This window comes from Sebastes fasciatus, chromosome 23, assembly GCF_043250625.1.
Source record: "Sebastes fasciatus isolate fSebFas1 chromosome 23, fSebFas1.pri, whole genome shotgun sequence".
Classification (NCBI taxonomy): domain Eukaryota; kingdom Metazoa; phylum Chordata; class Actinopteri; order Perciformes; family Sebastidae; genus Sebastes; species Sebastes fasciatus.
This window is the reverse complement of record NC_133817.1, coordinates 9826834-9852240: the sequence shown is the minus strand read 5'-3', so window position 1 is coordinate 9852240 and position 25407 is coordinate 9826834. Positions and strand designations below refer to the sequence as shown.

The 25407-nt window shown below is 42.3% G+C and overlaps 1 protein-coding gene across 2 annotated transcripts; it reads right to left on the bottom strand.

Moving 5' to 3' along the window:
• Window positions 1–378: 378 nt before the first annotated feature.
• On the bottom strand, window positions 379–24263 carry LOC141762043 (laminin subunit beta-1-like). Of its 2 annotated transcripts, none has more exons than XM_074625864.1 (33): window positions 24121–24263; window positions 23566–23744; window positions 19265–19400; window positions 16464–16537; window positions 15362–15550; window positions 15156–15219; window positions 14315–14517; window positions 13836–13956; window positions 13232–13420; window positions 12475–12651; window positions 12038–12150; window positions 11862–11941; window positions 11554–11689; window positions 11324–11482; window positions 11105–11238; window positions 10910–11030; window positions 10464–10650; window positions 9913–10056; window positions 9570–9801; window positions 9311–9471; window positions 8857–9081; window positions 8271–8488; window positions 6866–6962; window positions 3837–4206; window positions 3576–3760; window positions 3243–3484; window positions 2957–3163; window positions 2728–2872; window positions 2309–2516; window positions 2019–2160; window positions 1693–1869; window positions 1439–1598; window positions 379–1268 (listed from the first exon to the last, which is right to left on the bottom strand). In XM_074625864.1, the coding sequence occupies exons 1-33, from the start codon at window positions 24152–24154 to the stop codon at window positions 1132–1134; spliced, it is 5346 nt and encodes a 1781-aa protein (XP_074481965.1). In that variant the 5' UTR covers window positions 24155–24263; the 3' UTR covers window positions 379–1131. The 2 variants fall into 2 exon arrangements, with proteins under 2 accessions (XP_074481965.1, XP_074481966.1); XM_074625865.1 differs by having other exon boundaries at window positions 23566–23741; window positions 24121–24221.
• Between the last annotated feature and the right edge of the window lie 1144 nt (window positions 24264–25407).

Genomic DNA, 25407 nt, shown 5'->3' with positions numbered 1-25407 from the left:
TACGCTATGTTATGATTTGAGCCTGTTTTTTATGCTAAATGCAGTATTATGTTAATTGATTTCTAATAAATATATACATACATTTGCAAGGAAGCATATTTATCCACACCCATGTTGATAAGAGTATTAAATACTTGACAAATCTCCCTTTACGGTACATTTTGAACAGTTAAAAAATGTGTGATTAATCGTATTAACTGGACAATCATGCATTTTAATCAAGATTAAATATTTTAATCGATTGACAGCCCTTCTTCAAACCTTTCTTTCTGGACTTAATCTCTGTAGTAACCGTTCCCTGCCTGTGTGTGGCGCTGTTGTTCAGCCTGTTATCAACTCCACCAACAACAAAACAAAAGACCAACTGGGACACTTCAGTAACTTCAAATCAAAATTTAATATTTGCTCGTAGTCACAAAACCATTCACAAAGGCTTTTTGGTCCACATAATATTTCATATCTTTGGGCTTATTAAGTAAGAATAAAATGTTTCTATAAAATATGTTCAGTCATATATTTAAATACACAGATTGTAGTATCTTATACAGATAAATTGTTCTATAGTCTCTACACATTCTTGGTTTTTCGAGCACTGAGGTCACGTTGGCTTTTAGTGGTCTCCTTTGGGACTCGTTACTTCAATACTTTAATGGTCTTTGGCAGCTTTACAACTGGTTTACATCGTTAAAATCTTTTTTTTAATACTTGTGTGTTAAGTCGTTGGCACTGACAGTGTCAAACATATTACAGTGTTTGGTCCTAAATGCTATAAAATGCTCGGGAATCACCTGGGAGCAGTGTTTAGAAATGCTTTAAAGGAGCAGTGTGTAGCATTTATGGGGATCTATTGGCAGAAATGGAATATAATATTATATATAAGTATGTTTTCTTTAGTGTATAATCACCTGAAAATAAGAATCGTTGTGTTTTCGTTCCCTTAGAAAGAGCCGTCTATATCTACATTTTCATTTTAACGTCGGCCATCGAAGTTCTCCTACACACGGGAGAAGTTGTAATCTGCAACCTCACCGCTAGATACCGCCAGATCCTACACACTGCACCTTTAAAATCCCAGTCAGTACACATGAGGACAGTAAAGAGTTTGAGGTGCTGGAGCGTCCGAGGCGATCATCACACACAGGTGCTGTACAGCGTCACTTTGTAACTGATCTCCTCCAGGACCCGGCGGACGGCTCGCTCCAACTCGACCAGCTCTGCGGCTTTAGCCTCCAGGATGATCTGGTTTGATTGGTAGGAACTCTCCAACTCTGAAAACACAGGAAGCGACATCATTAGACGAATTTTGGCGACCGCTTTGTGTGTTCTGTCTTTTCGGCGAAAAAAAGTCATAGTATAGTATGTCGGAAAAATGAAGAAAGTCATAGTTTAGTATGTAAAATCATGTAAAATGAAAATACACCAAACATTTGACGGCTACCTCCAAGTCTCTGTAGCTTGCTGCTGCTCTGGGCGAGCAGCTCTTTGGCCTCCTGCTGCAGTTCATCCGCTCTCCTCCTCGCCTGCAGCACCGACTCCCCTTTATCCTCCACCAGGTCCTCCACCTCCACTATCTTATCTTTCACCTCCACGTCAAACTCCTTCACACACACACATAAACAAGTGAGCATCATTTCAGGTATTTCAGAAGGTAATGATGAGTGAACAGTGTGTCTGTGTGTGTGTGTGAGCGACCTGCTGGGCCTCCTCTGCGTTCAGTCTGGCCTGGTCGGTGATCGAGTCGGCCGTCTCCGCCGTGCGGTCCACCTCCAGGTTGTTCTGTCTCAGCAGCCCGACCTCCCTCTCCAGCTGAACCAGACGACCCGTGGTGTTACCGAGCTTCAGCTCCGACATGGCCGTCTCCGACTCCACCTGACACACAAACACATTAAAGTATAAACACATTGTTTCTGTGTCATTTATCAGCACTGATATCAATCATCATCTTCAAAATTTTACAAGTTGATAGTGGTTTTATCCCCATGACAACAGTAACCTTGGAGGTCAGAGGTCAAACTCACAGAGACCAGCAGGTCCAGGGTTCCCTTCGTGTTGTTCTGGGCCAGTTGGATGGCGTCCATGGCGATACTCTGAGCACGCTCGGTCTCATCCAGGGCTGCCTTCACTACATCTGCCGTCTCCTTCATGTTAGACGCCATCTCACTGATGGACAGATAAAATATATGTCAACAGAACTGAGATATATTTATAGTAGCGTATCTTTAATTGTATATCATGTAGAGACAATGGGCCACTCGTACGAACAGATTCATGCTTTTTTGACGATCCAAATTCAAAGTGTGCACGTCACCTGGCAGCCTTGGCCTCTTTCAGCAGCGTCTCTGCAGCCTGGATGTCATCGGCGCTCTGGCTGAGGATCGTCTCCACGCTGGACAGAGTGCCGACCTTCTCCCTGATCTCCTTCGTCAGCTCCTGCAGCTTCTCCGTCGAGGTCGGCATCTCCAGAGCCAGCACCTCGTTGGACACCGCCTCGATCACTGCAACGTCTGCCTTCTCATCTGGATCATCAGAAACAAAACATGGTTGATCATTTGAGTTTGAGACGATGGATACTTTGTCGGTTTACCTGCAGCCATTTCTGTGTCCGTTTACACCAGTATTCAAAGATGTCTTTATTAATAATTCATTGCAACTAAAAAGGTGTTCAAAAGTAAAGAGTTATAGTGCTGCCATAAAACTAGAAGTAAAGTTACTTTGCGTTAAACTCACTGGTGAGCAGGTCTCGTATCTCTTTGATGAGGTTGCGGAGCTGCTCGTTGCTCTGCTCCACTCTCTCTTTGCTCCGGTTGGATTTTACCAGCACCTCCATAGCGTTCACTTTGGCCTCGTTGGCGCGGTTGTTGGCTTCCCAAACCTGAACCGCACAAACAAAATCAGTGTCTTGCTCACGAACATCTTGTGAAGTTATCCTACATTAGTTTTCACCACGTTCACTCACCATCCTGGAGAGCTTGTCCACCTCCTGCATCGCTGTGAGGATCTCCTGGTCCAGGTCTTTGGATGATTTGAGAGCAGTTTGGGAAGTCGTGACGAGGCCTCCGCATCCTTCGCCGCCGCACCGAGGCGCTCCGTCATCGCCGGCACAACCCAAACCACCGCAGGGGGAGCCAGAGCATTCGTCACCTTCAGCTGCACCTCCGCACATCTGCAGAGAGAGAATATGTTTAGTGTTACCATGAAACTTTATAATAACGACAACACAGATTTTTAGCAGTCTCTCTCACCTTCTCGCTGAGTGGTGACAGGTCAGATTTATCCAGCTCAGTGGACAGTTTGTCCAGCTTCTCAGAGTTTCTCTGGTGCTTGCGGTCAAACTCCTTCTGGGCGCTGCTCAGTTTGTCCTCCGTGGCTTTCCGTACTGCGGCTGACGCCTCCACTGTGTTTCCAGGATTACTGGTGGAGATGTTGGCGCGGAGCTCAGCCATCGTAGACTGACTGTGTGCATCTGCAATGGTGTCCATGGCACCTGAAAACACACACAAAGCGGTTCGCACTACGAGCGACACAACAGGCTAGAAAACACACAGTTTCTCGGTTCTGTCGGTCTGGTTTCTCACCCTGGATGTTGGCGTTCTTGGCGTTGTACACCTGCTGTCTCAGGTCCTGGACACTCAGCTCTAGCTGGTTGGCCTCGTCAGTCAACGAGTCCAAGCTTGCATCGGTGGCGTTGGCGTCACTGTGGAGAAAGTTCAACGTCTCCTCCGTCGTGTTCAGCTTTCCGTTTAGGTAGGACATCACACCGCTGAGGAGACAAGACAGTCATGAACTCAGACACAAAGGCGTCTTCTACGTCTCTTTGTATTTGTTTATGTACGTACGTAATCTGGTGCATCAGCTCCTGTATCTGATCCAGCTGCACGGCCGCAGGGTTGCTCTCCACTATGTCTCTGACAGCTTTGGCGTTTCTCTCCAGGCTGCTGACCAACTCTTTATACGGCGCCGTCACCCCGCTGATCTGGAGCTGTGTTATTTGGGCCTCCAGGCGTACAGTTTGGTTGGTCAGCTCGCCGACCACGGCGTCCCAGACAGCGAAGCACTGGTGGCAGGGTTCACAGGTGGGGAACTCGCCCTGGTAGCCTCTGGCGCACTTGTCACACCGCGGGCCGGACACGCCCTCCACACAGGTACACTGACCTGTCGCGCGATGGCACTGCCCGCTGGAGATTCCCCGAGAGTCGCAGTCGCAAGCTGGAAACACAAAGAGAGGAAAGTCAGGGGAAAACTAATCCCAGGAACCCAAGTAAATCCAGGAATAGGCAGATAGAACAAGAACTATGTACAGTGTTTAAGTAGCCACTCCGGGCCCCGATAGCTTTGACGAGACCTTAAAATACTTTAAAACGTTTGATTAATTTGAATACATTCTTAAAGAAAAAGGTAACATCTGCACTACTACTACTATTGACTACGTTTCAATCCTGCTTGGATCTTCGTCAGGTCAAAGTGTTTTAAAAAGTGGAAACCTCACCCATATTTATACATAAAGCACACTAATAAGCAAACCAGCTCTATGATGGCAGGTTTAGTTCATCCATAAAGTACATAAAAACAGTAATACAAAAGCCATACTTTACTATTTATACACATTATGTCACATTCATCATCACATATATCTGAAAATCCATCACATACGTTCAAAGATATTACATTACATTAAGGGATAGGAAAAAGGAAAGAAGAAATATTAATAAATGCGTTTAAAACACCCTTCTATAAAATAAATATGTTATCTATAACTCCTGTTGTATAACATTTTTACAAATGTATATATATAAAGCTTATGTGAGGCCTAAAGGACTCAGAATTAAACAGCTACAGTATATAAGACGTGTGCTAATGTTGAAGTTTTGCTCCCCGGGGAAATGAACCATTTGAAAACAAAGTTTGTTCAACCTCCTGCAACTCCAGTAAATAAACTCAGACATGAACATGACCTTGAAGGTCATTCTGACCCCCTCCGAGTGTCGAGGCGCTCCACGGGGTTGAAGAGGAAGAAGAGGAGGAGGAGGTTTGGTTTAAGTCAGAGAGAAGGAATGCAGGGTTTGAGAGAGTTTCTCCAATAGTGTTGCTGCATTTATTTGTGTGATTTATGGAGCAGAAGGTGAGGGTTGGGTTTGAAGTTATGTTTTTGTCACGGTGAAATATTACACCTGTTTTTTTAAGACACATTAGGGTCAGAACATACATGGTGATTATGGGCCATTAACAGAGTCAACAGAGCCACATACTTATAACAGTCGCCGGGTTTGGTCCCCTTAAATCACGCCAAGGATACGGACAAGACAAACATTCCAACCTCTGGCATCTAAATCTGGACAGAAGAACAACCTCTCAGCAGTGGCGGCATCTTTAAGAGGCTTCACTATCAACACTCTCACATCACTCCCACACATTTCTCAGAACGGGTAAGTGTAGATGGAAAGTGAGGTCCAGCTGGTTAACCAGCTTAAGAGACCTTTAGGGAATACAGCGGGAATAATTCAGGATTCCTGGGTCTGGTGGGCGTTGGTGCATGACGAAAGCGGGATGCCTGGGAGTTCTGGAGAACATCTGGTTCTCATGAGCCGGGAACGAGAGGTCAATCCCAGCTACCCTACCGCCCTCGCTCTTTCTCTCTCTCTCTCTGAGGGTGAGCCAGCTACCGGGAGGCGCACATATGTGCAGATGGACTCTCCAGCAGACGATCATTTCTTGGGGGGGGATCAGAGACTGATAACTGAGCACCCGCTAGCTGATTCACTACTGCTGCTGACATTTAACCAACTCCCTCCAAAACCATTTCACAGTCACCGCTGGTATGTTGCCTCATACTCAATGAGCTGCACACACACACAAGGAGCAGAAAACCATGGAAAAACAATAAGAAGCTCAAGTCCTCCAACCGTGGTGACTCATATCTCATGAGAACTTCAACTAACCAGCAGGGAGAAAAAAGATCTAATGAGTTGAAAAAAGAAATATAAACAGAGGGCAAGTACAGTACAGGCGGGAAGTATTTGGACAGGGATTTTTGGATCTGTACTCCAGCAGATTGGATTATGAATGAAACAGTGATTATGAGATTTAAAGGAGCAGTGTGTAGGATCTGGCGGTATCTAGCAGTGAGTGGTGAAGCACGAGAGAGAGAGAGAGCGGCGGCGATGGCAGTAACGTTATCGATTCCAGCTCAAGCAGGAAAAGTTAACAGAGGTTGGTTTGTCCGTTCTGAGCTACTGTAGAAACATGGTCGACTCCGTGAAGAAGACCTGCTCCCTATGTAGATATGAAGGACTCATTCTAAGCTAACGAAAACACGATTCTTATTTTCAGGTGATTATACACTAAAGAAAACATACTACTTATTAATATTATATTCCATTTCTTCCTATAGATCCCCCTAATTGTTACACACTGGCCCTTTAAGGTTGTTTAAGAGTGTTCACATCCTTATTGGGTGAACAGTGTAGGACTCATGGCCTTTTTTTAATCTATAGTCAAACAAAGCAACCGAGAGTTTCTTTTATAGCCCAACCGTGGCATGTTCTTGGCTGGCCTGAGTCTCTAACCTGACCTCAGCTAACCTGATAATATGTTTCACATACTGAGAGCCAGAGTGAAAAACAGAAAGCTTCAGAAAAAAAAGCAGGGAGTAAATGTGGCTGCAGTCCAGACCCGTCTGAGCATTAATAAAGAAAACAGAGAGAGAGTTTGTAACCGTATATCTAAACCTTCTTTAACTGACTCGGCCACTAGAGGGCAGAGGAACCAGCTGCACACACTCACATATTAAATATTCATGTAGAATAAATAATGGAAGCATGTCAGAACAGACTTATGATCCCCCTCGGTCTGTTGGGAAATGACCTACCATGACATTTGACCTCTGGATCCCCCCAGAAGAGCTCTCTGCACTCCCGACACGTCTTGCCACCAAAACCGGGTTTGCACAAACACTGTCCTATGACCTGCAGGAATGGAAAAACACAAAAATAAATTACAATATTTAATTGTGATTCATCACATGATTGTCCATAGTTAAATCGCAAATTTTTTATCTGTTCAAAATTAACCTTAAAGGGAGATTTGTTAAGTATTTAATACTCTTATCAACATGGGAGTGGGCAAATATGCTGCTTTATGCAAATGTATGTATATATTTATTATTGGAGATCAATTAACAACACAAAACAATGACAGATATTGTCCAGAAACCCTCACAGGTACTGCATTTAGCATAAAAAATATGCTCAAATCATAACATGGCAAACTGCAGCCCAACAGGCAACAACAGCTGCCAGTGTGTCAGTGTGCTGACTTGACTATGACTTGCCCCAAACTGCATGTGATTATCATAAAGTGAGCATGTCTGTAAAAGGGAGACTTGTGGGTACCCAGAGAACCCATTTTCATTCACATATCTTGAGGTCAGAGGTCAAGGGACCCCTTTGGAAATGGCCATGACAGTTTTTCTTTGCCAAAATTTAGCATAAGTTTGGAGCGTTATTTATCTTCCTTCCTGATAAGCTAGTATGACATGGTTGGTACCAATGGATTCCTTAGGTTGTTATAGTTTCATAGCCAGTATCTTCACTCTAGCAGGTTATGTTAATGCGTCAAAGAAATTAGTGGCGTTAAAACGAATTTGCGTTATCGTGTTAACTTTGACAGTGTACGAGATGGTGGATTTAGGGTCTAAAATAGCTAAACCTTCGGACTGACGCACTTGGTTTCATGTCCTTTTATTCACATGGACATTAGACACAATGGACGTTTGTAGTTTGATACAACTCGCTCTTCTTAGAGAAATCTGTATTATTCCACAGTGTATTCAGAGACTTCCTTCCTCTGATGGAAAGCAGCCAGTAAACACAGAAACCCAAATGTTTGTGTGTGAGTGAGTGTGTGCACACTGTTCTTTTCTTTATGTGCAAGAGTCTGCGTATACACATGCAGGTTTGTGACTTTGAGTAAAACAGAGAGAAGCAATTCCCAAACAGCTGGAGTCCATATATATAAAAAAAACAAGCCAAACACAGGCCTCAGTGATTAGATGGGTTGGTCACAGTGACTTGCCGCCCTGCAGCTGAGAATTGTTTGGAAAGCGTCCTGGCCTGCCCCCACATTGTGTAAGGAAAACTCAGCTCAGTGAGAGACAAGATTTTGTGGCGTTGGGATTCAGATCAGCTATACATCATAACGTGGGAGAGCAGCTGCTGATGCAGGAAATGATGCAGACAGATGTTGGATGTTGGCGAGTGGTGGTTATGACTCACGTCGTTGCAAGAGGATCCGAAAGAGTGGACGGGGTCGCAGTCGCAGCGCTGGCAGCCCGTCCCACTGGCGAGGTTCCAGGTATCGGCGGCGCAGCGGTCGCAGTTCTGACCGACCACGTTGGGCTGGCAGGGACATTGGCCGCTGTACTGATCACACTCACACTCGTCGGGGGATGAACAGGCCCGAGGCGCCGTGCCCACCGAGTAACACATACACTCTGCACAGAGGAGGACAGAGATGATCAGGGTTCAGCAAGCGTTTGAAAGCTTCTACCCACATTTGGGTTCAAATCAGGGCTGAGAGAGAAAATACTGGTTAGTGTTTAATGCCTTTGTCTCTGTAAAAAGTCTGAGATAAAAGTGTTGAACTTGTATTTATACAGTTATTATATTAATATCAATTAGAGCTAAACTGGTCAGTCAGCCAGGCCGATATATCCGCCAATACTAACCTTTTACAGATATTTATATCGGTATCAGGTCATAAACATAGATAAAAACAAGCTGAATCACATACATGTATATATATATATATATAACCATACAGACAGTGAGCTAGTAGTGTCTCATTAACAGCTGTACTCACTCCTGCAGCTCTGAGTGCCAGCGTTGCCATAGTAACCCTGTTTGCAGTGCTGACACCCGTAGCCCTCGGTGTGGTACAGGCACTTGAGGCAGGCGCCCGTCCGAGCGTCACAGGACCCCGGGTCGTGCATGTCGATGTTGCTGTTACACTGGCAGGGCATGCAGCGCCCGCCGGGCACCAGAGGGTTCCCGAAATAACCGGGAGCACACTCGTCACACCTGGCACCTGGGTGAGGAGGACAGGAAACAGGGAGTGGATTCATGTTTTTGAGTTCAGAGGGCTGATTAGAGGTGTGTTTGTTTGGGTTTGTAACATGTGAAGACGTGATGACATAAAGTTATTAACATAAACTGCTTACACAAAACAAATCTGTAATTACTGTGAGATGCTCTGTGTGTGTGTGTGTGTGTGTGTGTGTGTGTGTGTGTGTGTGTGTGTGTGTGTGTTAATATACCTTTGTAGCCGGGGCTGCACACACACACCAGCTGGTCAGAGTTAGCCAGGTAACAGCTGTCAGAAAACTGCCGTCCACTGCGCGGCCCATCGGGGCACATACAGGCGCGGCAGTGGCCACCTGAACCCAGCTCTGGGTCACCATGGTAACCGTCCAGACACCTGGAAGTAAAGGAAAAGGTGAAGTAGAGAGACTCCCAGAAAGGGGTGGGCGATATATCGAATATACTTGTCATTTTTTTTAGAGACTCGGTTTATACCTCTCACAGTGGTGTCCGGTGGCGAAGTCTCTGCAGCCCTGACACTCCCCGGTCTGAGCGTGGCAGTACTCGCTGTGGCCGTTACACTGGCACGCTCTGCACTGAGGGAAGCCCCAGAAGCCCGGCAGGCAGTGGGAACACTGGCGCCCCGTGGCCCCGGGGACACACGCGCACTGGCCTGTCGCCTCGTGGCAGAAGGCGCCGATCGCACCCCGAGGGTCACAGTCGCAAGCTGTAGGGTGACATTTTAATCATTACACTTGGTCCTGTGGCGGTCCACCGGAAGGGGCGGGACTTCGCCTCTTTATAAGCATCAAACCGTACAGTCGTGTTCAACACTTACATCTGCAGCCGGCGGGGCTGAACAGAAACGTAGCCGGGGCGCAGTGCTCACAGTTCCTGCCGACGACGTTGGGTCGACACTGGCACTGACCTCCGCTGGCCTCGCACACGGCGCTGAGGGAACCCTGAGGGTCACACTGGCATGCTGGGAGATAAAACAACAAGAGAGAAGAGTGGAGATTTATGAGAATGTTACGAGGAATATTACAAACAATCTGTGAGTTTTTGACTTTTGCTTGGACGATAGAAGATCTCTTCTCAGGCTTTACGAAATGGTGATGGGCAATTTTCACAATTTTCGGACATGTAGATATGAAGGGCTCATTCTAAGCTAACGAAAACACAACGATTCTTAGTTTCAGGTGATTATACACTAATGAAAACATAGTTATAAATATTATATTCCATTTCTGCTAATAGATCCCCTGAAATGTTACACACTGTTCCTTTAAATAATAGACAGCAAAACACATTTCAATTGATAATTTTTACAAAAAGAAAATAAGAAAATGTTCTGCCACTGTACAAACACCATACAGTAAAACTACGTACCCATGGCTCCTTTGTGCAGCAGAGCAGAGACGCTGAAGATGTAGTCGTTGCAGATGTCGGTCAGTGGGCTTTTGACGACGCTCTGGCTGCTCTCCAGACACCGGTAGCGCTGGAACGTATCCCACGCTCCGTCACCGTCGATCCCATGGAACATGTCCAGCTCCCTGACCCGGGGTATCAGCACCAACTATAGAGAGAGAGAGGAAGAGGAGGAGGAGGAGGAAGGTTAGGGGGAATGGAAACCATAATAAAAACACAGGTTTGAAGAAATAGAGTAGCAGAGTGGAGGGAGGTATTTCAGATGTTCAGGGTGAAGTTTAGGATGAATACAGCAACCATGCTGTTGAGTTTTGTTCCCAATTACAAAGACAAAGAGCTTTGAATTTGCCTTATGCTAGATAAGTTGGGGGTTAAGGAATGAATGCAGTTAATGAAATTCAACGTACGGAGTCGATGAGCGTGTACGGGCTCTGGTGGTCACTGACTGACGAGTAGAGCGGCAGAGTGAGACGGACCGTGTAGTTCTGTCCTTCATCGAGACACACCGGCCTCACCAGCAACACGTGTCTGAAACGCAACAGAGAGTCAGTGGAAGTGTTGTCAAAGAGAGAAACACAGTGTAGTAAAACTAGTGTATTTACCTGGATCCAGGCGGGAGAGAGATGGACTGCTCGTCTCCACTCTGGATGGAGTTGCTGCAGTGAGCGGAGTAGTCTGGAGGGTTGAGGACGGGACGACGGACTTGCATGTTCACCTCCTCCCACTGCTCTGGCAGCTGCAAACATATACAGACACATTTATGTAAATTTTGAACAAATACAAAATGTGCGATTAATCCCGATTAAATATTTGTCTGTTACCTGTGGCTCATAGCGAATAAGGATGTCATAGTCCATGGACTCTGGGATGTTGTCGATGGTGAATTCTAAGTAGGCTCCTTCTGGCACATTGACGAACCCCATACCGGTCCACGTGGGACTGCGATCCAGAGGGTAAGGCCTCGGTACCAACGACACACCCTGACAGAAAGAAAGAGATCAATCAATAAAGCTGTAGTTTACATATTTAGGTGAATAGACGGGACACTCACAGGTCCGTGCTCGGCGTCCTCGGCCTCGTAGGTGTAGTGATCCAGAGAGATGAAGTAGAAGCCGGACTCGACGCGATCGCAGCGTCGTCCAAACATGTGCTCCCTGCACACACACTGGCCTGAGTGGGGGTCACAGCTGTGGAGGGAGACAGATGTTATCTCAGTACCTTTAATATGCATGTATTTTTATTTTGCTGCTTTTCATAAATGTACAGAGACGTGTATGTTTTTGTGCATGTGAAATTTGATTCGACTCCTGTATATACACACTTAAAAAATGAATTATTAAAAGAAATCTTTAAACGTACTTATTGTTTACAGCCCCGCCCAGGTCACAGTCGCATGATCTGCAGCCGTCCATGTCATTGGACAGACCCCAGTGCTGCGGCTACAGGGAAAAAGAATGGAGAACAGACCTTTATTCATACACACATATAGTGAGGTTAAATATCTAAATTAAGGCTGACAGGTTGTGTTTGCGCACCAGACACTGATCACAGTTGTGTCCGTCAACGAGGCGTTTGCAGAAGCACCTTCCTGTGTCCATGTCACAGGAGTTTCCTCCGGGTAGCGTGCCCAGCGGGTTACAGGTACAAGCTGCCAAAACACACAAAGAAACAATGAAGCAGCAGATTCAAATGTCTGACTGTAGTTTATCTACACTCTGCATGTTTGCGTCAGTGTTTTACTTTGAAGTTCTCCAGTAAAATGCACATTTAATCCTTATTTCTGATATTACATTCCACAAAAGTTCCACCTTTCCTTGAAGTCACTATGAAACCAAATCCCTTAATTTCCCACTTTGAATTCCATCCATTTACCCATTCATGATTATGAAATTGAGGCATTTCTTAATGGGATGCCCTGTCTCAGTCAATTAGTCGACTAATCGACTAGTCTGTTTAACTGATCGTGACTTACCCAGGCAGCCTTGAGGCCCCTGTCCCAGTCCGTGGTGTCCCTGTCTGCAGTGGTCGCAGCGCTCGCCCTCCACATTGCCTTTGCACCGACACTGGCCTGAGATCAGCCCGGCTGCCACGTCGGTGTGCGAGTCACACAGTCCGCCCTGCAGAGACCCGGCCGGGTCACAGCTGCACGCTGTGGAGACATGAAAAATTACATTAAGGGAGATTGTGTGGCCACATGGATCCTTATCATTCCCACATGTTACGGTCATGTGAAAATATTTAACTATGGACAGACATGGTGAGGGAAATATTTGTGATGGAAAATAACATTTGTTCTGAGGAATAAAGGAAGATCTTCTCCAAGAAAATGGGAGAAATTGACCCCCTTTACTGCAAACAACAAAGACACTTTCATATCTGAATTTGGATAAGAACATCCAACAAATCAACATCACCAGTAAGATATTTGAGTTATTTTGCAAAAGCAGTGTGTAATTTAAAAGAGGAGTTGTGTAAAGAGTCTGTATATCATTTTACTGCACTATTCCCACTTGTAACCCAGTATTCAGAAGGTAATTACAATCATGATGTAACAACAGCTACTTTCTGCTGCTCACTTCAAAGGCTGCAGCTCTAGGTGGTTTTTCTCTGAGGAAGAAACACGTCCTGGAGGCGGACACCAACATGCATTTTAATAGACTGTTAGTGTAATGAGTGGAGTGGACCATAAACGGGAACAACGAATCAGAGGTTACGTAGAGGTGACTTACGCTCACAGACGTTGGGGTCCCTCAGGTCTCGGTTGGGGTGCTGGAAGTAGAAGGCCGCACACTGCTCGCACTGTCGGCCCACCGTGTTGTGTTGACAGTCTTCGCACACGCCTCCGCTCATGTTGCTGGTCGTCATGTACACGGCCAGGTCGAAGTGACACGATGTGGAGTGATGGTTACACTCACACTCTGAGAAAGAAAGGGAGATTTACTGCTGGTCTTTCTTTTGAAATGTACATTTTCTAAATTATCAATATGATAATTTATCGTCTTTCAGTGGAATCGTATCGTGATGAAATCACATATCAAGATATCGTTGTCTAAACTGATAATATCAAGCACGTACTAACTCAAACTCTCAGAAAATCGGATCTGAACTCTAAACTTAAATCAAATCTTAACCTGATTACTCTTTATTTGTGTGCATGCATGTAAACATAGTCAGTTATGTTTTCCCTTAAATTTCACTTGTTCATTTTGCACTTGAGTTCTTAGTTAAATGAGAAAATACTTTTCATTTCTCAAGTATTTCATTCACACAGGAGTATACAAAAATAGGCTTTACCATGTGGTTATTTCATAAAATCTATAGAAGTGTTCTTACTCTTGCAGGCGTGGGCGTTTTGTCCCTCCGCAGGCCTCCAAGGCGTATCATGGTAAAAGTCTTGACAGCGCTCACAGTTTAGTCCCTCGGTGTTGTGAACACACACACAGCGGCCATGGACCTAAGACATATATCAAAAAACATCATTCATCTTATAATAGAAATAATTAAAAAAAATAATGTAATAATAAAAAAAACTCCCAAAAGAAAATAAAGAAATACAAATTCAAATAATAAAATAAAATAAAATAAAATAAAATAAAATAAAATAAAATAAAATAAAATAAAATAAAATAAAATAAAATAAAATAAAATAAAATAAAATAAAATAAAATAAAATAAAATAAATGAACTAATGGTGACTCCCACCCTCCAAATAGATCTCCATTCAATACACTAGGGGATGTGTTATGATACAATTAAGTTACATAAATTCCTGGATTTGACTCTCTGGCTCTGTGAGTGTGTGTTTGATGTACCATGCCCTCAGTTCCAGTCGTTGCTCCATCGATCGGGGCGCACTCGGAGGCGTGACCGTAGCAGAAGCAGTTGCCGCGGACGACCATGTCGTAGAGGGAGTAGTAGTACTTCTCCGTCACCTCCTCGCGGGAGTCGAGCAGGTTGTCGCCCAGAGTGTGGAGCTTGATGAAGTTCACCCGGAGGTTGGTGATCTTCAGCATGTCTGCACACACACACACACACGGGAAATTAAGAGTGTTATATCACACACACTTTTTACAGCTTCATTTTTTCAAGTTTCTCGCCCAGTTTCAGACCTCAAAGACGCCGCCGCTGTTCCTCACACACCTACGGCATTCACCACATACTTAACATGAGGCCTCTGCATGTGTGTGTGAGTGCTTCTCAGTCTGGACGTAGGCGAGTGAACGAAGGCCGAGTGGCTCCCACATGTGAAATTCCACGCAGTGCTCTTCCTGTCTGACCTCTGACCCCTGCACCTCTGCTCCAGGTAGCTGTTTACCTGGACAACCAACAACTAAAAGATGCTAAGAATCAACTCAATACTGTCATGTGTTCATCACACACCACACCAGGGAGGTCAGAGGTCAAGCTCAGGTCAAATTAAACCACTACGATGTGTTCTGTCTGTTTTATCTGGATTATTTTGGTCACGTTTTATCTTAAAGGTACAGTGTGTAGGATTTGGCGGCATCTAGTGGTGTGGTTGCAGATTGCAATCAACTGAGCTCCCCTCTGCTTACCATAATAACACTACTTTAGGAGCAACGGGAGTCAGACGGCGGCTGGCGGCACCACGGTTTTGCAATTTTTCTAAATGGTAATTTAGGATCAGCTTACTCTGTATCCTCAGGCTGTAGGGGTCGTCAATCTGAAAGACGGGGTCCAACACACGAAATATCACCTAAACAGGGAAAAAAACAGGTAAACGTTTGTATTGAAAGTGACTTTTGTTGGATATTTATAAACGTACATCCTATAATCTAACCCAGACACTCTTATAAATAGAAAAACACTTGCAAATGTAAATAAAAAGTCAAGCTCACCTCTCCCTCGCTGGATGGTTCGATGTCTGAGTAATGGGAGTCGCAGATGATTTCGTCCACTTTGGCCATCGGCTCTGCGGACACGCCGGGGAAGGACGTCTCGCAGTCGTAGGCAAAGTAACGATAAACCTGCCACGTCTTCCCGAAGTCCATGGAGCGCTGGATCATCATGGCAGCCGGCCGAAACGTCTGTCAACAGAGACGGAGGGAAGAAAAATCACTAAATCAGAAATCATCACCGGGTTTTTCTGCATCTTCTTTTACTCTAAGATGTCAGGGTTTCACTTTATTTATAAGACTGTTGATGCTTTTTTCTTTTTTTTTGTAATTATTTATTTCTTAACATGATCACCTTTTGATCAAATCTAATTTGTGAGAATATTTTAATTTGAATAAAGTACATTTTCAACTATTTTAATGGACTTGTCCCTTGTGAAAGGGACCCTCACATGTCAATTTCTTTTCCTGTAATTCCTGCTGAAAACAAAATATTGTTGAGACTTTTCCATGTCATTAATATCCAGTTAATACTGAACTAATTACATATTTTTTTGCATCATTTTACGTGCAAGTTTCTGTGTAAATAATCAGGAAAAACAATTTTAAATAATAAAAATCAAAGTTTTGTGAACGTTAATTTGTATAAAGGCCATTTTTCTGCTACTTCTTCATCTATTTAGATATAAATACTGCAGGTATTTAATGTTTTTCATTTGGATACAATAAAAATACACATAAAGTAATGATATTCCTGAAAGGGAAGAGGCTCTTAGACGTGTTGATCTTTTCTGCCATCTAGTCCCAAAACAGGATGGGACAGGATACACACGGAGCGTGTGTGTTTTGATTATGATGTAGAGTTGCAGGCACGCAGCCAGCTGGCCGCCGTCACGGCCGACCATGTGAAAGCAATGAAAGCGCTGTGTTTTACTGCACCGCCTCAAACTCATCCTCTCCCTCCTCCTTCTCTTCCCACCGTCCTCCAGAGACCAGAACCGTTTCCCACATTCCTCCACCACAGCTGTCCGACGCGGTGTTTATCTCCGTGGGTACGATAGTGTATCATGTGTGTGTGTGTGTGTGTGTGAGAGAGAACAGGCACCTTGAAGGTCATGATAAGGTGCGTGAAGTGAAACTCGGCCTCCAAGTCCAGCTGGATGGTCACATTCTCCACACCTGCAGGTATAGAGGAAACAGGAAATTAACAATTAAATCTCTTTCTCTGCTGATCCCCATTCATAGAAAACACCTAAAACAGACTCTCTCACGCACTTTAACATAATATGTTTTAAATATTTACAGATTCTTTCTGCACATGTTTATGCAGCTGAGGCTCACACATGAATCTCATCACGGTTCTGGATTGTGTTGCTGCAACAGCTACTCCGAAATTCTTCACATGCATGTGTCAATGTGTTTTTAATCTTTACTACATCGCTTTGCAACATTAAAACTCAAGAAATGTCTTAGTTAGTAATGTGTTTATTGGTTGCTAGAAGGGCTGTCACATTTTTTATGTGTTCAAAATGAACCTTAAAGGGAGATTTGTCAAGTATTTAATACTCTTATCAACATGGGAGTGGGCAAATATGCTGCTTTATGCAAATGTATGTATATATTTATTATTGGAAATCAATTAACAACACAAAACAATGACAGATATTGTCCAGAAACCCTCACAGGTACTGCATTTAGCATAAACAATATGCTCAAATCATAACATGGCGAACTGCAGCCCAACAGGCAACAACAGCTGTCAGTGTGTCAGTGTGCTGACTTGACTATGACTTGCCCCAAACTGCATGTGATTATCATAAAGTGGGCATATCTGTAAAGGGGAGACTCGTGGGTACCCAGAGAACCCATTTTCATTCACATATCTGGAGGTCAGAGGTCAAGGGACCCCTTTGAAAATGGCCATGCCAGTTTTTCCTCTCCAAAATGTTATGTAAGTTTTAATTTAGTAATGTCTACTTATGGAAACCAAACACTAACTGTATAACAAGGCTAAACGTAACAGCTGGTGCAGCCTGCTCACGAAGCCAAGATGGAGCTGGAGGATGACTGAGAGGGAATTAGGAAATCCCACGAAAACCTATTGTGTGTCTGCAACTTCCTGCTGTTTCAAAGCCATCTGCACTTCTGGCCGCCGCAACTCTCTCCATGACTCACACCTCCGACAGATTCCCACCACTCGACAGCATGGATGGGGGAACAAAGAGGGCCGGGTCTGTTCGTCTGTATGGGAACTTACTTACTGTAATGGGATTTCTTTCAGCGCTCAAATTAAGGATGTGATGATTGTTTTTTTTACCCTGAGTAACTGAGGAGGGTGTTATTAATCAGGCAGATCAGCGTTTCCAGCATCAGTTAGTATTGAAATCAAGTGAGCTCAGTCCCTGTAAACACAGCGTCTGAACAGACTCTGGAACAGTTTGTCTAAAACCAGCAGATTAACTGAATTTGTTATTTCCTTTCACTCAATTCTGGCTGATACTGTTTAGCCTATCAATTCGTTGTTGTTGGTTTCTTCATTTGTATATAGTCTTATTTGCTCTCCTTGTTGGAAATGACTTATATTATGTGCCAAAGCACACATAAAACAACACCAACAAAGGGTTCCATACACAAGAAGAGACACTACAGGTACTGTTTTGATAACTGATTAACCAATTTAGGTAATTTTTCATGCAAAAAATGTCAAAGATGTAACGGTTTCAGCTTCTGAGATGTGAAGATTTGCTTCTTTTCCTCGTCTTACATTGCAGTAAACTGAATAATATTGAGATGTTGGTCAGATAAAAAGACATTTGAAAGTGTCACTAATAGTGATGACGGGCATTTCTCACTATTTTCTTACATTTACGATCAATCCATAATGAAAATAACCTTGCAGTCCGATATAAAATTGTTGAAAACTGAGCTCCACCTCAACCAAATATGAGAATAAAATGCTGCTTAAAAATGAATGCATGAGTACTAATATTAAAATAAATAAATTAATATGGATATGAAATAATGAATTATGAAATAAATGAGGCAATACATATATAAACAAATGTAAATATAAATAAACATTAATTTAGTTCAGGATTTATTCCACAGCCATATTCAATTAATTAATAACTATATTTATTTATTTATGTATTATGTATTTATTTATTTAATATTGGCTAAAATGGCATTCAATACTACCAAGCATGTATTTTGTATGAATATGTAGCTACAAACTTTAGACATTATATCTGGCCCTAACAAAAACAAACTAAATATATAAAAACTAAAACTTTCTGAAAAACTGAAACTAAAACAAGCAAACGCACTCTGCAAACTAAATAAAACTAAACTAAAATGAAATCGACAAGTCAAAAATCATATAAAATAAAAAATAATTAAAAATTCATAACCTTGACACATAAGGTCCATTTCTCTGCAACAAGTACTTTTACTTTGTAAACTTTAAGTACATTAAATACTACTTAAATAACATTTCAATGCAGGACTTGGAGTATTTTTACAAAGTGGTATTAGTACTTATACTTAAGTATCTGAATACTTCCTTTTTCTCTGAAGCACCGCTGTCTCATTACACACTTCCTTTTGTCCCCACTTTAAACGCCTGTGTGTGTTCAACTGATGACACATCTGGTTCTCAGCAGCACACCTGTTCTCCTCAGCACACCTGTAAGCCCCGCCCCCTAGGCCTGCTGTGATTGGCTGCAGCGAGAGGCTCTGTGATCTCCAGTCTACTCATTACTGAGCTCAGTTCTCATGAGAACAGCCTCACTGAGAGCTCACACGCTATACCTGCTGCTGTTCACTCATCTCAAACCAGCAGTGAAGTCTCTTTAAGTCTCTTTAATTCAACAAACACGCTTCCTCTTAGTCTCACGCATCTCTCACCGTTCTCCGACTGCCACCAGGTCTTGAGGCGGTTGTGGGCGAAGGTGGTGACCAGGTTTTTGATGGTGTGGCTGCCCTGGTTGTAGTCCTCGTCGAACGGCTCCCTGGAGTCGCACATAAAACATTTCTTCTCCTCCTGATGGACGCAGAGCACACAGAGAGATGGTTAAAGGGGGTTGATAATTCTGCATTTGATTCACCCAAGTTTGGATATTTACAGTGAATACAACACAAAGATGAATGATATTATCTTTGTTACTCTGGTTAATCAACTAAACAGTTTTGTGACTTCTTCGTTAGAAAGTAGTTCCAAAGAAAACTTTCTTCGCTATAACACTATCTGATGGATAAATCTACGTTTAACTCTTTTAACATTTTTGTACTTCAATGATTCACCTTCGGTACTCCTGTACTTAAGTGTTTTTAGTATCTATGTGTGTTTTTTTCTAATATCTTATGTGTCAAGCTGTTGCTGTTGTTATTGTTAATGCGGCAAAACCAAAACCCCTCGGGGCAAATAAAGGTCTTGAACTTGAACTAACTGTGTTGCAAATAAACTGAACTTGTTTGGGTTCAAGTTTGCCCCTTAGCTCCAATTAATTAAATCTTAAAAGGGACTGTTTGTACCTTCTTACACGTATAAATCAATCCGGGTCGGTGTCCCATGCGCGCTTGGATGTGGCTACGGTGTTCAGACAAGACTCCAACACAAACTACACGGAAGCACCAAAACCGCAAAGTTATATCTAGTAAAGCCCGTCTTATTAAACAGTGTTGGCCGCGGTCGGAGGACGCGGGGGAGACCGTAGTTTTGGTCTCCAGGGCCGTAGTCTCTGCTGTATTCTGCTCCTCTGCCTGCCTGCTTGCCTTCACTCACACACCGCGCTCGTTCTCGCTATTTCGCTCCACTCTCACGTGCATGCGCGCACACTACACACTGCAAAAGACTTAGTTTAGCTCTGAGAATGTCTAGTGAATGTACAGTGGACGTTTGTGCAGAAATAACTGCTGCAGCTCCTCCAGACCAACAGAGGTTTCCCGTGTCTTGTGAAGTGACGGGGCTCCGCAGCGAGAAACGTTATCGTCTACGACCAAAACTCCCGTGTCTCCCCTGTTCCCTCCGACCACGGTCGGGAGGCTGAAGCAGGAAAAGCCAACATTAGGATCAGCATTGATTCATGGAGAGACCTTCGTCTGGTCAGCTAACATTACTGCCAAGCAGGTGAAATATAGAGTGATATTGTGGTTTTAGCTGACGTGTGTCTCCTCACAGTTTTCAGCGATGCTCGTTCATGTCTATTTAGAGCGAGCAAGCGTGAGCCCGACGCTGACTTTCATTGACTTAACGGCCACAGGTGTCGCTGTTAACAAGCATTTCTGATTCTTACAAACAGTCCCTTTAATCCAACAGCATACGATGATATTTTAGACAACAGTCTGTTTTGCTTTGTGATAGTTTGGGGAAGATGATGATGTTGGTTTTCCTAGTTTGGTGTGGAAGAACTTGACTGTCCTGTATAGTGCACCGAGACCTCCTGACCTCAACCCCATTCAACACCTCTGGGATGAACCGTTTTAGTCTCCGTCTCTCCGGCTTCACTAATGTGGCCGAATGGGAGTAAATCCCTGCTTCCAGGCTTCAAAACCTTGTGAGAAGCTTTTCCCTGAAGGAGTGGAGAGGCTGAATGAGCGTTCACTAATCACATGTGGGTGTTAGTTTGAGGCGTCCACACACTTTTGGCCACGTAGTAGTTGGTAATATTAGAGAGATCCAGGAGAAGTTAATTCAAATGAAGGGATGTAAAGTATATATATATATCGTGTGTCTGTTTAATAATGTGTTAACAGCAGGAGTCTCGCCTGAACCAGATGGTCTGGCATGGACTACAAGTTATGCTAAATCTCACAATATAACAGCGTGTGACTAAACAAGTTTCTCAATTTCACCGAGCTACTGCCAACTATGTCTGTGTTGAAATGTGAGCCGGATCTCTCTACACTACGGTATGTGTCTCCTCTTAACAGTGTTTAGTGGAGAGAAAATAAAGTCCTCTACTTCCTCGCCCCTCCCTGCATCAGCTCATACTTGAGGCCTGTGCTCATCCTCAGGAAGCTCCGAACACAGCGTGTCATTTCATAAGGATGCCATTCACGCAGGGAACCAACTCGCCATAGGGTTGTTTGAAAAAAGGAGAGCATCCCCCCTGCCTCGCCCCGCCGGCCCACATGCAACACAGCGGACGGATTGTGAGGCCACACAGCGCTTTTATTGTGGAGAGGAATGTCTGAACTCCCACTCGACAAGACGGCGAACAGACACTGTACATGTGCATGCTCCCACACATGAGCTGAGACTATCAGACACTTAATTGATTAGTGATTTGGATAATCAGTGAGTCACTTCTTGAGGAAAAATGCAAAACATTGGGTGTAAAATGTGAGAATTTGCTGCTTTTCTTCATCTTATTGGACAGTGAACTAAATATATATTTGTGTTTTGGGCCTTTGATCGGACAAACAAACAATTTTAAGATGCATCTCGGGTGTTTTTCACTATCTTGTGACCTTTTAAAGACGACGATGAAGACAGATGCAGGCTTAGTTTAATAACACAGAGTTGATCTGTGGTTTTATTATTACCAAAGTGACAGAAACATAACAGAAAACAAGCTGCTGTAGAGGGTTTAATCTTGTTTTTTCATCATTATCATACTGTATGGGCTCTTAAATATAACGAGGGATTCCTGGTTGACATCAACCAGCTGAAGAATTCATAAGCAATAAGTTATAGTCATAAAAATGCCTATGTGTACAGTACAAGGCCAGCAGCGCTGATATACATTTTAAATCACTTTAATGAGTTTCTGTAAAGAACAGAGCCGCTTTCTGAAGTGGCAAATTACAGGAAAGACTCAAATCATTACTTATTACTTAACTTTTAAAATCAAAGACAATGTTCAGTGTGATTTATTTGTTTTAAAATAAAGTTTCTGTCGTGATCATGCTCGTATAAAATGCCTTTGTTCAGGGTATTTCACTGTTATCTCTTCAACAGGTAATCATTATGAATGATTATGATTCCAGTCTGTCTGATATCATTTATCAGAAATTTAAAGAAGATGCTTTTATTGAGCTTTGAAAAAAAAATGTGATATGCACTTGGAAAAGAAACTGTCCTCATGTGACAAATGCTATTTTAAGTTTAAAACTTAATTAAAGTTTGTATGTTTGCTGGAATCACATGCAACTGTTTTCTACTTGTCATTTTGACCAATTAAGAGTCAAAATCTGTATCATTCCACTGGTGGAAATGTGGTCTACAGGCATTAATACATGTACTCATTTAATCTCTTTGTCTTGATTTATAACTTTAACTTTGTGGGTTTTACATTTATTTCTTCATCTATACATTGTCTTCTCTTCTATTTCCAACCTTTACCCTTTTCTTCTTCATGTAAAAGCACTTTGTAACTGCTGTTTTGAAGATAAAGTTTTAAAGTTTGCATGCTCGCTTGCACTCTACAGCCAACAAAAGAGACAAAAGCAAAAACCAAAGAACAATCTGAGGAAACTTTCTCACTTTGTTATTTTTCAAAGCAGCTACTGTTTCAAACAACATAAAAGTTCAAGGACATTATAGAGCTCATTGTGCTGCTTACAGATAAACCAATAAATCAGGTATGAAGTCTCTGGTAGAAGATACAGGACCCCCAGGACTCTCACCAGCAGACTGAGGAACAGATTTTTCCCCCAGGCCATCAGACTTTTAAATATATAATTCATACGACACCTTCTCACACAAAAATATATCTTATACTGTATATACTGTATATGTTCTTAATGTATATGCTGTTAATATGCCTGTATATGTTCTTAATATGCCATTGTACAAAGTATTTCCTTTTATAATTGTAATATAAATATAGAACATAATATAACTTATTATTTTAATGGAGCTTCCCAGCAAAAAGCATTTCACATGATTGTACCTGTATAATAAACATGTGACAATAAACATGTTGAATCTTGAATCTTGAAATTCAACTATTTATACCTCTTCAGAAGAGTCCAAGATCAACATTTTCTTTTCACCAGAACTAACTCAAATATGGTCTTTGAATTTCATGCTTTAATAAAGGTTTTGGATGCATATTTATCTAGATAGAAAACTGCTTTTATTAACTTTATTTACTAGAAAAACTCAGAAACTCATCAATCAAACTTCACAAATATCTGTTTTTTGTTCTGCATTTTGCAGGAAAAATCATCAGCAGCATCAGCATTCCTCTTTCTTTTCTTACCTCCAGATGTCCAACGATGCAGAAGCGTTCAGGCTCCTCCAGGCCACAGGTGGAGGTGACTGAGAGCTTGTGTGCCCGGCCGATCAGCAGGTCACCGGTGGCCGGATAGCAGCTGCCCTCGGTGCAAACATCTGCAAAATCTGGCAGTAGCTGGGCCCTGATGGGACACCACAGGGCTGCTGCAGGGAGGAAAACACACATCTGTCAGTGAATAAAAACCTGGGAAATACTCACATACATCTGCACAGATTGTCTTCTTTTGCTTTCAATTATAAAACCCAGAAGCAGAGCGTGTTTTTAATTAAAATCACATGGATCCTCTCTGTATTATTGAGCAGTAAAAAAGTTGTCAAACTTTCCTGCAGCAGCTTCACCCTGCCTCATCTTTAAAACTCTATAATTTCTGGTAACAATAAATGAATAATGGTTTACATATGGCTTTCATTAAATGTGTTGTTGCTTCTGCAGATGTTTTTTGGCAGGTATACACTGTCCTGACAGCTCCTCACAAAGTTTTTACATTCAACAACTTTAAAAATGAAATCATAAACTCACCCAAAGTTGTTATAAAGTGGATTATGAGCGACATATCCAGATGCTGGACATTGACACCAGTCTTGTGGATGATGTTGATGCTCCTGAAGCTGAGATAGAGACAGTGTGAGTATGAAGAGTAAATAAGTCAGAGGGAGTTTTCTTGTACTAAGTCCTTCTGTATGGGGTGTGGAAAGTGCCACTCTAAGCATTACCCTGTATATGAAGTGTGGATAGTGCCACAGCTAACTAAAGAAGACTGTAGTGTGAGATGTACAGCTGTACAAATGGCAATAAAGTTTCTAAATGACAATATATCTCTGGCATTTTCACGTTACTTAATCAAAAAATAAATAAATATATATATAGCACTTTAAAATACAGCGAAATCTCAAGTGGGTAAAACAATCATAACAAAGTGTTAAAAAAAATGTAAAAGTGTTAGAATAAGATAAATAAAATTATAGGCAAAATATGTCAAGACCCAAGTTAAAAGTAAATAAAATTACTGCAAAATTTATAATTAATTATAAAAATCCTGTGGGATGTCTAGGAGAAACAAGTGAGTTTTAATATTAGATTATTTTATTGGCTAAACTAATATTTGCTGAAAATATGGGCCATGTTGATGTACTGTCAGTGGTGGAAGAAGTACTCAGACATCATTTTACTCAAGTAAATGTAATACCACGTTATAGAAGTTAACGTTTGAACAAATTATTAGTAAGTACAAAAGTAGGCCATGAGCAGTAAAATATACTTACAAAAGTACTCATTATGCAGAATGACCTATTTCAGAATAATATATATTATACTATTTTATTATAATTATTAATGCATTAATGAGTTCATCACTTTGATGTTGCAGCTGCTAAAGGTGGAGATAATTCTATTCTATTATATTCTATTACTTTATATCATTTTATCTGCTGGGTAGGTGAGTTTTATCTCACATCATAATTTATTTGTTTATTATATTTTGTGTTATTAATCTGCAATTCAGAGACAAAAGCAGTTAGTATTGGTCCTCTAAAACAAAGCAGAATTTCAACAGAATATACAGACTTCTTGAAGGAAGACACAAACATAAAAACGGGTTGGTGCAAATCTATTTTGGTGGACTGCAAAAAATAAATTCAGAAGTCTGGATTTTAATTTAATAAATGAATGGTAGCACTGCCTCCTTGTGTTGTTAATGAGGAATTACAGCTTTAAACAGCCACAACTAAAAACACACTGTATTGTTGCCTCATGTTTTCATATCCTGTTTGTTTAAATGTTATTATTCTTTACCTCTTTCTTTTATAA